The following is a 13,952-nucleotide window of genomic DNA, read 5'->3' on the forward strand; positions in this document are numbered from 1 at the left end:
TCCCTGTAGCGCTGTCTTAGGCGTCTCACAGTACGGACATTGCAATTTATTGCCCTGGCCACATCTGCAGTCCTCATGCCTCCTTGCAGCATGCCTAAGGCAAGTTCACACAGACGAGCAGGGTCCCTGGACATCTTTCTTTTGGTGTTTTTTTAGAGTCAGTAGAAAGGCCTCTTTAGTGTCCTACGTTTTCATAACTGTGACCTTAATTGCCTACCATCTATAAGCTGTTAGTGTCTTAAAACCTTTTAAGGCTAGGCGTCCCGCAAGCGGGACAACTTCCGGTGATACTGGAGGGCGAACAATTCAAATAAATAATCATAAAAATTATGGATATGAAACATTTAGGTACATACAAGTGTCATATCGGTTGAAAGCTTAAATTCTTGTTAATCTAACCGCACTGTCCGATTTACAGTAGCTAATACAGCGAAAACATGCCATGTGATTGTTTGAGGACGGTGCCCCACAAATATTTTTTCACTGACACAGGTTTCATAAATAGCTATTTAAATTGCGGTCCAACTCATCCCAAATTGGGTTGAGGTTGGTTGATTGTGGAGGCCAGGTCATCTGATGCAGCACTCCATCACTCTCCTTCTTGGTCAAATAGCCCTTACACAGCCAGAAAGTGTGTTGGGTCATTGTCCTGTTGAAAAACAAATGATAGCGCAAACCAGATGGGATGGCGTATAGCTGCAGAATGCTGTGGTAGCCATGCTGGTTAAATGTGCCTTGAATTTTAAATACGGTAGAAACCACACATGCAGAGATCATCCGTTCAGCTACTCTGCATCTCATGAGTAGCATGAGTTGGAACCACAAAAAAAAGAATATATATATATATCTTTGGACTCGGACAAAAAGGACAAATTTCCACTGGTTTAATGTCCATTGCTCGTGTTTCTTGGCCCAAGCAAGTCTCTTCTTCTTAGTGTCCTTTAGTAGTGGTTTCTTTGCAGCAATTCAACCATTAAGGCTTGATTCACGCAGTCTTCTCTGAACAGTTGATGATGAGGTGTCTGTTACTTGCACTTATTTGGGCTGCAATTTCTGAGGCTTGTAACTAATGAACATATCCTCTGCAGCAGAGGTAACTCTGGGTCTTCCATTCCTGTGGCGGTCCTCATGAGAGCCAGTTTCATCATAGCGCCCGATGGTTTTTGCAACTGCACTTGAAATTTTCCGCATTGACTGACCTTTGTGTCTTATAACGTAATGACGGACTGTCATTTCTCTTTGTTATTTGAGCTGTTCTCGCCATAATATGGACTTCGTCTTATACCAAATAGGGCTACCTTCTGTATACCACCCCTACCTTGTCACAACACAACTGATTGTCTCTAACACATTAAAGAAAGAAATTCCACAAATTAACAAGGCACACCTGTTAATTGAAATGCATTCCAGGTTACCTCATGAAAGCTGGTTGAGAGAATGCCAAGAGTGTGCAAAGCTGTCATCGAGGCAAAGGGTGGCTATTTTGAAGAATCTCAAATATATTTAGATTTGCCTGACACTTTTTTTGGTTACTACATGATTCCACGTGTTATTGTATAGTTGATGTCTTTTACTAGTATTCTACAATGTAGAAAATAGTAAAAAATAAAGAAAAACTCTTGGAATAAGTAGGTGTGTCCGAACTTTTGACTGGTACTGTATGCATGTGTGTATGCATGCATGCATGTAAATAATGGGATATGAAATGCATTCAAAAGCACATAAAGAAATGTCAGTCAGTACCTGTTGTACCAGTTGAAGAGCAGCCAGTTGACTCCCTCTAGCTGGTATTCTCGAAGTACGTTCCCACTCTTGTACTCTCTGAATTCCTCCAGCTTCTTCCATGCAGCCGCTTGGGGTCGGGGCTAATGAGATGAGTGAATGGTTTAGACTGATGAATGATGACATAGGAGACTAGAGCAGTGGCACTCACATGGAACGTGGCGAAACACACACAACCAGTGAATACCCACACACAGCATCTGACACTCACCGTTCTCTTGAGCTGAGGTTGGCGGTCCTGGATCTTCCTAAACTCCACCACCTTGTCCTCATCCACGTCCTCCCTCAGCTCCCAGGTGGCGTCTTCATAGGGCAGAGAGCACCACTTCACCAAGTAATACACCACCGGCTAAGGAGACACAATACACTTTTAGAGACATTTTTATTTTATTTTACCTTTATTTAACCAGGCAAGTCAGTTAAGAACAAATTCTTATTTTCAATGACGGCCTAGGAACAGTGGGTTAACTGCTTGTTCAGGGGCAGAACGACAGATTTGTACCTTGTCAGCTCGGGGGTTTGAACTTGCAACCTTCCGGTTACTAGTCCAACGCTCTAACCACTAGGCTACCCTGCCGCCCCAACCCAGAAATAATCCTGACTCTCGAATTTTCACGAGATCAATTCGTGGTTTAAATTCATGGTGACAGATTTCAAGATTTGTCCTTGAGAAATCAGAATTTAGTCCGGCAGGAGTGCTGCATCCTCACAGATTTCAGAGGCATGGTGTGGGACTTCTCTCACCTCTCCATTGTCCTTGTCCACACTGTTGGATTCATCCAGGATCCGGTCCACCTCCACATAGTCTGGGTTGAAGGGCTCCTCCTCCTGGGGACAGGGGCACAGAAAGGAGAAGAAACAAAAGAAACACAGACTATGATCCCTGAAGTTCATCTCTATACACATTCCCATCTACTTGTCAAAGCGGAGGGCTACCACTTTTCTGTGAAAGAGGCCATAGCAGTCCCTTACCTCCTGTAAGAGGAGTCTCATCTGTGCGTGTTTGATCTTGAATCTCTTCAGCTTCTGGTGGATCCTCTTGTCTCTCTCCAGCTGCTCCAGAGTGGCCCACTCACAGTGCATATAGGAGCTGAGAGTGGGAACAGGAGGGTTGAGGGGTTAGCTATGGATACTCCAAACAATTTAATGGATCCCACACCAGTATTTTGGTCTATAGACCGTAATAAGGGATTAGCACACCAAAGTGTAATGAACATAAGGAAAGAGAGTGACACTTACTAGTTCTTATATTTGACAAAGAATTCCTCAGCATTTATATAATGTCCTTGAGACACCTTTAAAATAGGGAGAGAGGAACAAAGATGCATAATGATTTGCAACTTCTTAAAATCAGCAAAGTCGATAAATACTAACAATTAAAAGAAGAAATAAATAGCACAGTAAGCACACTCACCTCCTTCTTAGTTAGCCTCATGGACAAGACTTTGTCGACAATTGCTGCATCTTCCTCGTTGGGGTTTTCCTGTCACACATATACATGTGTGTTATACAGCTGTCATTTGCATGTGATAAACAAAACAGAACAGAACAGCCCAAACTTGATTAGATCTCCCACTCACCACAAAGAACTGCATGCTGGAAAGGCCATCCCCGTCCAACTGCAGCTCCTGTTTGAGCTGCTCTCCCATCAGCTGCCCCGCGGCCCCTCCGGTAATGGACGCCACCGCTGCCGTCGTGGTTACGTCCACGTCCTCCTCCGGCTCATCCTCGTCGTCAGTGATTTTGATGTCCAAGTCCTCCGTGTACTTCTTCCTCTTCACCTGGCGGTTAGAGCGCCTCTTCTGGTGGGGGGATGGGTGACATGCAAACAAGTAAGACATCAGCCAGGAAGTCTAAGACAAACAGCCAGTACAACACTGAACGTATTATGTTACTAAAATGTCAAATCAGGGATTTGCGTTTATTGAAGTGGCTTTTACGAAGTGGTGATAGATTTAGAGATCATACTATACTGTAGTTTAGTGTAGCGTCATGCATGTGTGTGGGGGGAAAAGTGGTTGTGTTGTGTGTAGGTGTGTGTCAGTCGGAGGGATGTGTCTCACTGCTAACATGTCCTCCTCCAGGGCCTTAGAGGGAGAGGCAGGGCTCAAGTCCCCATCAGAGTGGTCTGAGGATGCATTCCTCTTCCTCTTCTTACCCCCCACTAGAGTGATCGTACTGGGGCGAGAGAGAGAAGATGAGAAAGATGATCAGTTTCGAAAAATAGATCTAACACTCAAAGTTAAATGACAAAACTGCTCTTAACAAACTTACTTGATCTTTGCCTTGCTTTTGCTTTTGCTGCCGCTGGTTCCAGCCACCCCTACAGGTGTCCCTACAGCAGCTCCACCTGCTGCCTTGGCCTTGCCTTTCTTCTCAGCACAAGCCATGCCCTTCCCCCCCGCCCCTGGTGGGCTTTTCTTCTTACTCCCGCCTCCTCCCCCCTTCTTCTTGGCTCCAGGTGTGCCAGTGGTCGTTGCAGCGGCCCCTTTGTCAGCAGCCTTCTGTCCAGGAGGCAGTTCGTCCTGGTTGAGGACTCGTGGAATGTTCCTCTCTCCCCGGGCCTTTGCTCTGGCAATGGCCTCGGCCACAATGCGGTTGGCCTTCTCCTGCTTGCCCAGGGTCTCCACACGCCGTACAGGCTCCTGGGCCTTGGCTAGCCGTATCCCTGTTGATGCCATGGTGGTGGTGGTGGAAGGGGCAGAGCCAGCAGCCGAGGTGTTGATGACCTTCACTACGGAGACGGTACCGCCTGCTGTGGAGGTGGAGCTCATCTGGGGAAAGAGATGGACGAGTTAAGAGTAAGGGGAAAAAATGAAAAAAAAAAAAACACTGACTAGTGAGATGTGCAATTCAGGACTACATATATTGAGACATGAGGCATGTGTGCGTGTACCTGTGGTTGCAGCAGCAGTTTGAGGGGCATGGCCAGTCTCTGTCCACCTTGCCCCTGGGAGATCTGAACCACCTGTGGGCTGCTACCTTGCCCTCCAGACACCAGCTGAAACTGCAGGACAGAGACAGTTCAAGTTACAGATCAAAATCTTCATAGAACAGGTCAGTATTTCTGATTAGTTAAATGAGGATAATTTTGTAATGACTAATTCAGGCCACTCCTCCTTACCTTGGGTCCCCCCTGTTGGTTGGGTTGCTGCTGCACTTGCAGCTGAATGGTAAGTACTTTAGGCTGCGCCCCCGTCTGCCCTGCCCTGGCCTGGGTGAGAGCAGCCAGCTGACCCCCTTGGAGGACCAGCTTCCCTGGGAGGTTACCCAACACCAGCCTCTGCTGCTGGCCCTGCTGCAGCTGACCCGATCCACCCACCGTCACAGCACCCCCCTGGGTCGTGCCACCATGGGGCTGCTGCAGCACCAGGGTAATCCTCTTAGCTTCACCCTGAGGTGAGAGCAATTATCAATTAGAAATGAGAAGATGTTGATTCAATTACAAATGTACAATCTTGAGACCTGAGGTGGAGACCAGGTCACTGAATTCCTGAGAAGAGGTCGACCGATTAATTGGAATGGCCGATTAATTAGGGCCGATTTCAAGTTTTCATAAGAATTGGATATCGGTATTTTTGGACACAGATTTGGCCGATTTAAAAAAATATATATATATTTAAACACCTTTATTTAACTAGGCAAGTCCGTTAAGAACACATTCTTGCTTTCAATGGCGGCCTAGAAACGGTGGGTTAACTGCCTCGTTCAGGGGCAGAACGACAGATTTTTTACCTTGTCAGGTCGGGGGAGTCAATCTTGCAACCTTACAGTTAACTAGTCCAACGCTCTAACCAACCTGCCTCTAATTGCACTCCACAAGGAGCCTGCCTGTTACACAAATGCAGTAGAAGCCAAGGTAAGTTGCTAGCTAGCATTAAACTTATCTTATAAAATAACAATCAATCAATCATAATCACTAGTTAACTACACATGGTTGATGATATTACTAGTTTATCTAGCGTGTCCTGCGTTGCATATAATCGATGCGGTGCATATCATTGCTCCAATGTGTACCTAACCATAAACATCAATGCCTTTCTTAAAATCAATACACAGAAGTATATATTTTTAAACCTGCATATTTAGCTAAAAATCCAGGTTAGCAGGCAATATTAACCAGGTGAAATTGTGTCACTTCCTTGCGTTCATTGCACGCAGTCAGTGTATATGCAACAGTTTGGGCTGCCTAATTCGCCAGAATGTTACGTAATTATGACATAACATTGAAGGTTGTGCAATGTAACATGAATATTTAGACTGATGGATGCCACCCGTTAGATAAAATACGGAACGGTTCCGTATTTCACTGAAAGAATAAACGTCTTGTTTTCGAGGTGATAGTTTCCAGATTCGGCCATATTAAATGACCTACGGCTCGTATTTCTGTGTGTTATCATGTTATAACTAAGTCTATGATTTGATAGAGCAGACTGACTGCTCATTCAAACAGCACTTTTGTGGTTCTGCCAGCAGCTGTTTATGACTTCATGCCTATCAACTCCCGATATTAGGCTGGTGTAACCGATGTGAAATGGCTAGCTAGTTAGCAGGTTGCACGCTAATAGCGTTTCAATCGTCAGTCGCTCTGAGACTTGGAGGAGTGGTTTCCCTTGCTCTGCATGGGTAACGCTGCTTCAAGGGTGGCTGTTGTCGTTGTGTTCCTGGTTCGAGCCCAGCTAGGAGCGAGGAGAGGGACGGGAGCTATACTGTTACACTGGCAATACTAAAGTGCCTGTAAGAACACCCAATAGTCAAAGGTTAATGAAATACAAATGGTATAGAGCGAAATAGTCCTATAATTCCTACAACCTAAAACTTCTTACCTGGGAATATTGAAGACTCATGTTAAAAGGAACCACCAGCTTTCATATGTTCTCATGTTCTGAGCAAGGAACTTAAATGTTAGCTTTCTTACATGGCACATATTGCACTTTTACTTTCTTCTCCCACACTTTGTTTTTGCATTATTTAAACCAAATTGAACATGTTTCATTATTTATTTGAGGCTAAATTGATTTTATTGATGTATTATATTAAGTTAAAATAAGTGTTTATTCAGTGTTGTAGTAATTGTCATTATTACAAATAAAAAATGTAAACAAAAATCAACCTATTAAATCGGTATCGGCTTTTTTTGGTCCTCCGATAATCGGTATCGGCGTTGAAAAATCATAATCGGCCGACCTCTATTCCTGACTACTCAAAACATAGCATTTGATCATTCTGATGGTAAAGTCAAAAGGCAGTCTTACCTGCTGTGGTACTGTAGTGAGGGTAACCCCTTGTGGTCGTACTGAAGTGGTGCCTGTAGCAGTGGCGGTAACCTGTGTTTGCATGGTAGACTGCAGCTGCACCTGTGTCTGGGGTTGTAGCTGGATTTGCTGCGATTGGGCAAGCTGGGCCTGCGGTATTTGCATCTGGACAGTTTGCGTCTGGCCCTGGGGCATGGAGATCAACTGCACCTGTTTCAGGGGTCCATTGGGCGACTGAACTAGCCTCTGTATCCCAGTCCCCACCTTCACCGGCCCCTGCCCAGGAGATGCTTGGTTCAGGACCGTTCCCCCAGACAGTATCTGCATGCCAGGCCTAAGTTGGGTTCCAGACAGTACCCTGGCAAAGGTGACCTTCCCCGCTTGAGAGCCTGTCCCAGGAACAGTCTGCAGCACCTGTGCATGCCCCCCAGGTCCTTTCAGGATGACGATCTTGGAGCCTCCCTGCCCCCCGGCCTGCTGGGTGATGGCAGCTAGCTGCTGAGGAGTAAGCTGCTGTGCAATCTGTGTGAGCTGCTGTGTGGTAAATTGTTGTGTTGTGATCTGTTGTGTGGTGCCAGCAGAACTATTGACAGTCAGAGGTGAGCCCAGCAGGACTGTGGCAGCCCGACTAGTGTTACTGGCTACAGAGAGTGTTGTCTGAGGTACTGTTGAAGCGATTGAAACAGTCTGAGGGAGGGCAAATGGGACGGAGGCCTGCTGCTGCACAGGGACTGGGTCTGGGATTATTGGAGCTGCGACTGGTGTGCAGAGAGCTGGGGTGGGTTCATAGGGGGGGTCAATCTGCCCCAGAGCCAGTTTCAGAGCCTCCTCCACAGGGTCTGAGGAACCCTGGGTGAAGGCATCGCCTGGCAGAGCATCCAGATTGAACAGCGGCGTATCATCAAAGAGGTCCATGATGGGGTCTGCCATGTTGCCCAGTCCACAGAAGATATAGAGAACAAAACAGCCTTGCTCTCAGTCAGAAAAGACAGGGAATCCAGAAAACTGCCCAGAATGTGCACTTTAAAAAACTATTGGAAAAACAAAAAATAATTTTCAATTAATCCAAGATCATCAATATTATTCTGAGTACACATATCAATAACATATAATTCACTTACTAAAATTGGTTTCAGTCCAGTTCAGAGAATTGACTTGGCCTTCGTCTGTGTATCCTCCAATGACAAATATTGGAGTGGTGGTGTAGATGGTGGGGAAAACGAGCTAGATACAAGAGAAAGACACTCAGGGAAGAGGAGAGTCCCCCTGTTTCTCCACTTCTTCCTCACCCCTTTCCTCTTCCTTGTTTTCAGTGCCTATTTCTCTCCTCTGCGCTGTGTGTAATGATGGGATGGATGCCCATCTGCGAGATCATTTGCTGATGTCTCTTTGCTAAAGCAGAAAAGGAGAAGATAAACACTTAGCTTAACCAGGAAAAAGTGGTTAAGCTAAAACTGCTCTCTTGGTGAGGTGAAATGGTCTGAATTGTCATGTGGTAGCTCGCTAGTAACGTTGGCTAGCTAGTTAGTTGGTTAACTAGTTAGCCATCCAGCTACCTATAACAACAAACACTTGTGGCTTCTGTTTTTTCTTGAATCAAACATGCCTTCATTATTATCATAGACCATTTTAAAAGCAGTATTTGTATGGACATTAATAGTTTAAATGGCAAGTGGGAGAAATCTGTCTATACATGGTCAGGCGTTTCTGACAGTGTTGTTCTCGGCAAAACGGTTACAGAGATAACGTTAGCATTGAATGGCTATTGGCATTGCATAACCCACATAAGGCGGTTTTGGGATTAAAATCTATTTCAAAAGGTATATAAATAACTACTGCGATATGTCAGTCAATAACTAACATCTTCATAATTTACTGCATACCATCCACTTTTTCAATCTCATCAACAAACCGGACCAAACCAAAGCAACGTGCCACAATAACCATACTAGCCTGTCTACGATCAGACACGGGTAAGGCCGCAATGGCATTTGGGATAGACTTCGTCTGTTATTCATTAAAAAAAATACCGCCTAATAACCATCCACTGCCTCGACTCTCTCAGTTATCATTTCGGGGTGCTACATTTACCTTTGCATCGACACACATGGCTTTCTCCGTCTCACAACACTGTACGATTACAGGAAACGGCCAGGAAAGAGCAGGAACTAACGTTCTTGCCAGCGAAAACGTTGAAAGTGTACCCCTCGAATACCACCCGCTTGACTATCATTGGTCTGAATGTACACTAGTCGGCAGCCTTCCTACAAGGCATTGGCTAAAATGGATTGTCCATCATCCAATGAACGAAATCCTGGGCGGAAGACTGTAATGGACGTAGTTAGGTTGAGAAAACAATAAATGCGGCCTAGTTGGGACAATTTGGCTCAGCAGTCCTACACGTTGGATTTTGCTGTCAAACCAGCAGCTGAGTTTACTGCATGTTAAACTTGAGTACGATTTTAAGATATGTCGTATATTCCATAAATCATTTCTCTATCTATGGTGTTTTTTTTGCAAACCATCAAACAATGTGCCCTCATAGTCTTACATTTTCAGACTCTACAAAAAGGAGACCATGTTTGCTCACTCACACATTGTTGAACCCATATTTAAAAGTGTAGCTATGCCCAGACCAGAGATGCTATACTTATTTTTTATTTTTTAATCATTTTATTTTCATAGGCATTTTTACAGGCTAAATCAAAACTGAAATGCACCATGGCTTATGGGGCTCCCGAGTGGCGCAGCAGTCTAAGGTACTGCATCTCAGTGCTAGAGGTGACACTACAGACCCTGGTTTGATCCCGGGCTGTATCACAACCGGCCGTGATTGGGAGTCCCATAGGGCGGTGCGTAATTGGCCCAGCGTCGTCCAGGGTAGGATTTGGTCGAGGTAGGCAGTCATTGTAAAATAAGAATTTGTTCTTAACTTGCCTAGTTAAATAAAGATAAAATATATATGTTTATCATGGATACAGTGTGTTTTAATAACATTGTATCGTTTTCATCTCTATAAGGTACCTTCATCCTATCATATCTTTGATTAGCACTGATTAGCACTGGATTCACTAACAAAATCACTGGCAGCATAGGAGTAAATGACACCTCACAATTACCTTTCAAATGCCATGTTGTCCAGTAACTGCCTCCTGAGGAGATGATGTTCATACCAGAAAGACTCAGGCCTTCGTCTCACTTTAGCCCAATTAGAATAGTTTGTGTATGGTACTCTCTTTTTAACTTGACACTGGGTATTGCCGTGTGTGTTTATTTTTAGGGTACACACAAACTGAACTGGCACACTACCTACTAAAAGAGGCCTCCTACTTTAAAGATAGTTGGACAACAGAGTAAATATAATCACACACACACACAAACTAGATTTAACAACTCAACATTGCCGCCTAGAGGTGATTGTGTGGGTGAACTGTGAGTGTGAGCCTGTCCCTCTGTTTTGGAGGTCTCCAATGTCATGTGCTGTACAGTAGGAACACACAAAATCCGTTACTGGATACACATTACTTGACTTCTTGTAAAATAAAAACTTGAACCTCATGTTTAATAAAAGCACAAAGAAGCATATTTAGAATTATTTTAATCTGTTCCATTTTATTTACGTTAGACTCATTTTCTATGTAATCACGTGTAAAAGGTAGGCTAGCAGCATTATGTTAAAAAAAAGAAAACGAAAAGTAGACATTTGCATTTAACTAGTACATAACTCAATATTTTGAATAAGTATATATTTAAACAATGCCCGAGGGGGTGTAGTATATGGCCAATATACCACAGCTAAGGGCTGTTTTTATGCAAGATGCAACGCAGAGTGCCTGAATACAGCCATATACGACAAACCCCCGAGGCTCCTTATTGCTATTATAAAACGGGTCACGAGCGTAACTAGAAGAGTAAAAAGTAATCTTTCGTCATACCTGTGGTATAATATATTTATAAACTGGGTGATTTGAGTCCCTGGGGCGGCAGGGTAGCCTAGTGGTTAGAGCATTCGACTAGTAACCGGAAGGTTGCAAGTTCAAATCCCTGAGCTGACAAGGTACAAATCTGTCGTTCTGCCCCTGAACAGGCAGTTAACCCACTGTTCCTAGGCCGTCATTGAAAATAAGAATTTGTTCTTAACTGACTTGTTCATAGGCCGTCATTAATAAAGCTTTTTAAAAAATGGTGATTGGCTGAAAGACATTGTATATCAGAATGTATAGCACAGGTATTTTTACTTTTCTTACTACATTGGAAACCAGTTTATAATAGCAAATAAGGCACCTCAGGGTTTGTGGTATATGGCCTCTGACCTTTACATCACCGGGCCAAGCTTCCTGCCATCCAGGACCTCTATACCAGGCGGTGTCAGAGGAAAGCCCTAAAAAAAAAAAAAAGACTCTAGCCACCCTAGTAAGACTGTTCTCTCTGCTACCGCACGGCAAGCGGTACTGGAGCGCCACGTCTAGGTTCAAAAGGCTTCTCAACAGCTTCTACCCCCAAGCCATAAGACTTCTGAACATCTAATCAAATGGCATTGTTGGTTAAGGGCTTGTAAGTAAGCATTTCAATGTAAGGTCTACCTGTTCTACCGCAGCACTCTGTGTTGCGTCGTGCCCTAAGTACAGCCCTTAGCTGTGGTATATTGGCCATAAACCGCACCCTCTCAGGCCTTATTGCTTAAATTTAGTCACGCCGACTAACATAAATATCTGTTTTAACCTCTGCACACACAGAGTTTGATGACTTTTAAACAACATGTTCAATGTGAGCTTAACAAACACAACAAAGAATACACCCCTGATATCAGTGGAGGCTGGTGGGAGGAGCTATAGGAGGACCGGCTCATTGTAATGGCTGGAATTAAATAGATGGAGCCGGAGTCAAACGTCGTTTGCGCATGTTTGATGCGTTTGATATGGTTCCATTAAATCCATTCAAGCCATTACAATGAGCCCGTCCTCCTTTAGCCCCCCCCCCCACACACCAATCCTCCTTTGCCTGATACATGATCTGTGAGAAAAATCCCTTTACATTTTTACTCAGGGAATATTATGTCCAGAGTGCATATTTTGCTGTTGTACCGCAAAAGGAGAACTTGCTCAAACTGATCATCAGTCAAACCATTCCTTTTAGGGGTGAGAATGTTCCCGTTATGACTGAAGAGGCGCTCCACAAGAACACTTGAGGGTAGGATGGCATTGAATTTGAGGAACAGCTTTCTCACTCTCTGGAAGTATTTCAGGCAACTGAGACTTTTGCTGCTTCCCTCGAGGTACCTCCGGACTTCCTCTTCTGTGTCACTGTTGCCAGTCCCAGGCCCGAAACTAAAGAATTCGTCTTCTGACTGCACGTTGTCGCTGCTGATTGGCGCACCACCAGTCGGCTCCAATCGGGTTGCCTCAGCCACCAGCATCAAATGCATGTCTTCTCTCTCAGCTTCTGGTAGCCGCCACAAACAGAATTGTGGTGTAGTTGCTGTTGCCATTTTTGCATCCAGACTGGCAAAGAGCTGTTTGAAACGGGAATCTATTGCATCTAGAACAGGGTTGATGACGTCCAAGAGATAGAGCGCAAGAGTTCTTCTCACATAGCTTTTTCTTCAATGTGAGTACCGTAGGTATGACCAGTCCAAGAAAACAGTTTTGCTCTCCTTGGAAGAGTTCCAGTGCAAAAGCAAGTGGCTTGAAGACATGCATGTATTCTTTTAAAAATGCTATCTCATAAGATAGCAGTCTGGAGACCCCAAAGCTGTCGCAAACATCCATTCGTTTTGTTTCAGGGAGAGAGACCATCTTTTCCACTGCAGAGTATTCAGAAATCCAGCGACTCACACAAGGAGCAGTCAATTTCATTTTCTCTATGTCCTCCACTGCTGCTATAGTCAATGGGGATTGGTGGACGCTGTTCCATATGGCAAAACACTTGGCCATTGCGCTGCAGTACACTTGGGCAGTTTCTCCCCGTGATAGAACTTGCACTAGATCATGGAAGGCAATCAGATTCAATGCGTGCGATGCACATCTCTGGTGCGGCAGTAGAAAGAGGTGCATGGCCTCATCTGCTCCGTCAAGTATGGTGCCCACGTCCTGAAATTCAACAATGTCATCTCCATAGTTTTCATTGTCCCCCTTTGAAAACTCTTTGAAGACTTTGACGAAGTTGCTGCCATTATCAGTGACTGTAGCCTGAAGTTTGTTTTCAATATTGTAAGCCAAATGAATCTCGTGTATTTTGGCTGCAATTGTTTCAAATGTATGCGAGCCCCGTATTCTGGCACAGGCAAGTGCAGCAGACTTCCTCTCCAGCTCATTCTTCTCAATCCAATGACATGTCATCCCAATGTAGCTTCTGTTGTGAGCTGACCAGATATCAGCTGTAGTGCACACAGATTGTACACTGTCCAGCTTTTCCTTTAGTTCCTCCTTCATTTTGGAGTATGCCATCATAATTCCATTGATAAAAGTATTTCGGGTCATGGACATCTTCCCTCCACTTAAGCCCTCAATCAACTTCCTGAAAGCAGGCTGTTCCAAGACAGACAGCGACTGGACATTTTCCACCATAAAGTTGAAGACCAGGGTGTTCACTTTAGGCTGTGACGTCATTTGATTGACAAGGTTTTCCAGCTTGGATTTCTTGTAGCGTGGCTCCTTAGGAGACTTAGGTCCATCCATCTCACCTTTAGGCGACTTCAGATACATGATTGCATGCTTTCTCTGAAATAAAATCAAAAAGAAAATGTATTAATACACCTTCATTTACAGTATATCAGAACATCCCTGTTGTATTTTTTTAATAGACAGGTAAATCCCCAAAGCATTTACCCAACCTATTTATTATCATATGTAGCAGAGCCAGATACTGTCGCATAAATCTTTTGAATGTGCTTCAAGATTATATCATCAAATTTCA

General features: G+C 44.3%; 1 protein-coding gene across 2 annotated transcripts in view; it reads right to left on the reverse strand.

The window, feature by feature from the left end:
- chd8 (chromodomain helicase DNA binding protein 8) overlaps positions 1-9,278 on the reverse strand; it is a 28,734-nt gene extending 19,456 nt beyond the window's left edge. Inside the window, exons 1-14 of one of the 2 annotated variants that reach the window (XM_052464140.1) lie at positions 9,129-9,278; positions 8,159-8,429; positions 7,038-8,068; positions 4,907-5,176; positions 4,679-4,789; positions 4,057-4,556; positions 3,846-3,960; positions 3,363-3,584; positions 3,197-3,265; positions 3,022-3,077; positions 2,755-2,872; positions 2,527-2,610; positions 1,994-2,131; positions 1,744-1,865 (exon numbers count right to left, since the gene is read on the reverse strand). In XM_052464140.1, the coding sequence (XP_052320100.1) occupies positions 1,744-1,865; positions 1,994-2,131; positions 2,527-2,610; positions 2,755-2,872; positions 3,022-3,077; positions 3,197-3,265; positions 3,363-3,584; positions 3,846-3,960; positions 4,057-4,556; positions 4,679-4,789; positions 4,907-5,176; positions 7,038-7,967 (2,735 nt within the window). In that variant the 5' untranslated portion in view covers positions 7,968-8,068; positions 8,159-8,429; positions 9,129-9,278. Of the gene's footprint in view, positions 1-1,743; positions 1,866-1,993; positions 2,132-2,526; positions 2,611-2,754; positions 2,873-3,021; positions 3,078-3,196; positions 3,266-3,362; positions 3,585-3,845; positions 3,961-4,056; positions 4,557-4,678; positions 4,790-4,906; positions 5,177-7,037; positions 8,069-8,158; positions 8,430-8,920; positions 9,035-9,128 lie in introns of those variants that run through there. The other variant, XM_052464141.1, reaches the window with a different exon arrangement.
- Between the last annotated feature and the right edge of the window lie 4,674 nt (positions 9,279-13,952).

This window comes from Oncorhynchus keta, chromosome 15, assembly GCF_023373465.1.
Source record: "Oncorhynchus keta strain PuntledgeMale-10-30-2019 chromosome 15, Oket_V2, whole genome shotgun sequence".
Classification (NCBI taxonomy): Eukaryota; Metazoa; Chordata; class Actinopteri; order Salmoniformes; family Salmonidae; genus Oncorhynchus; species Oncorhynchus keta.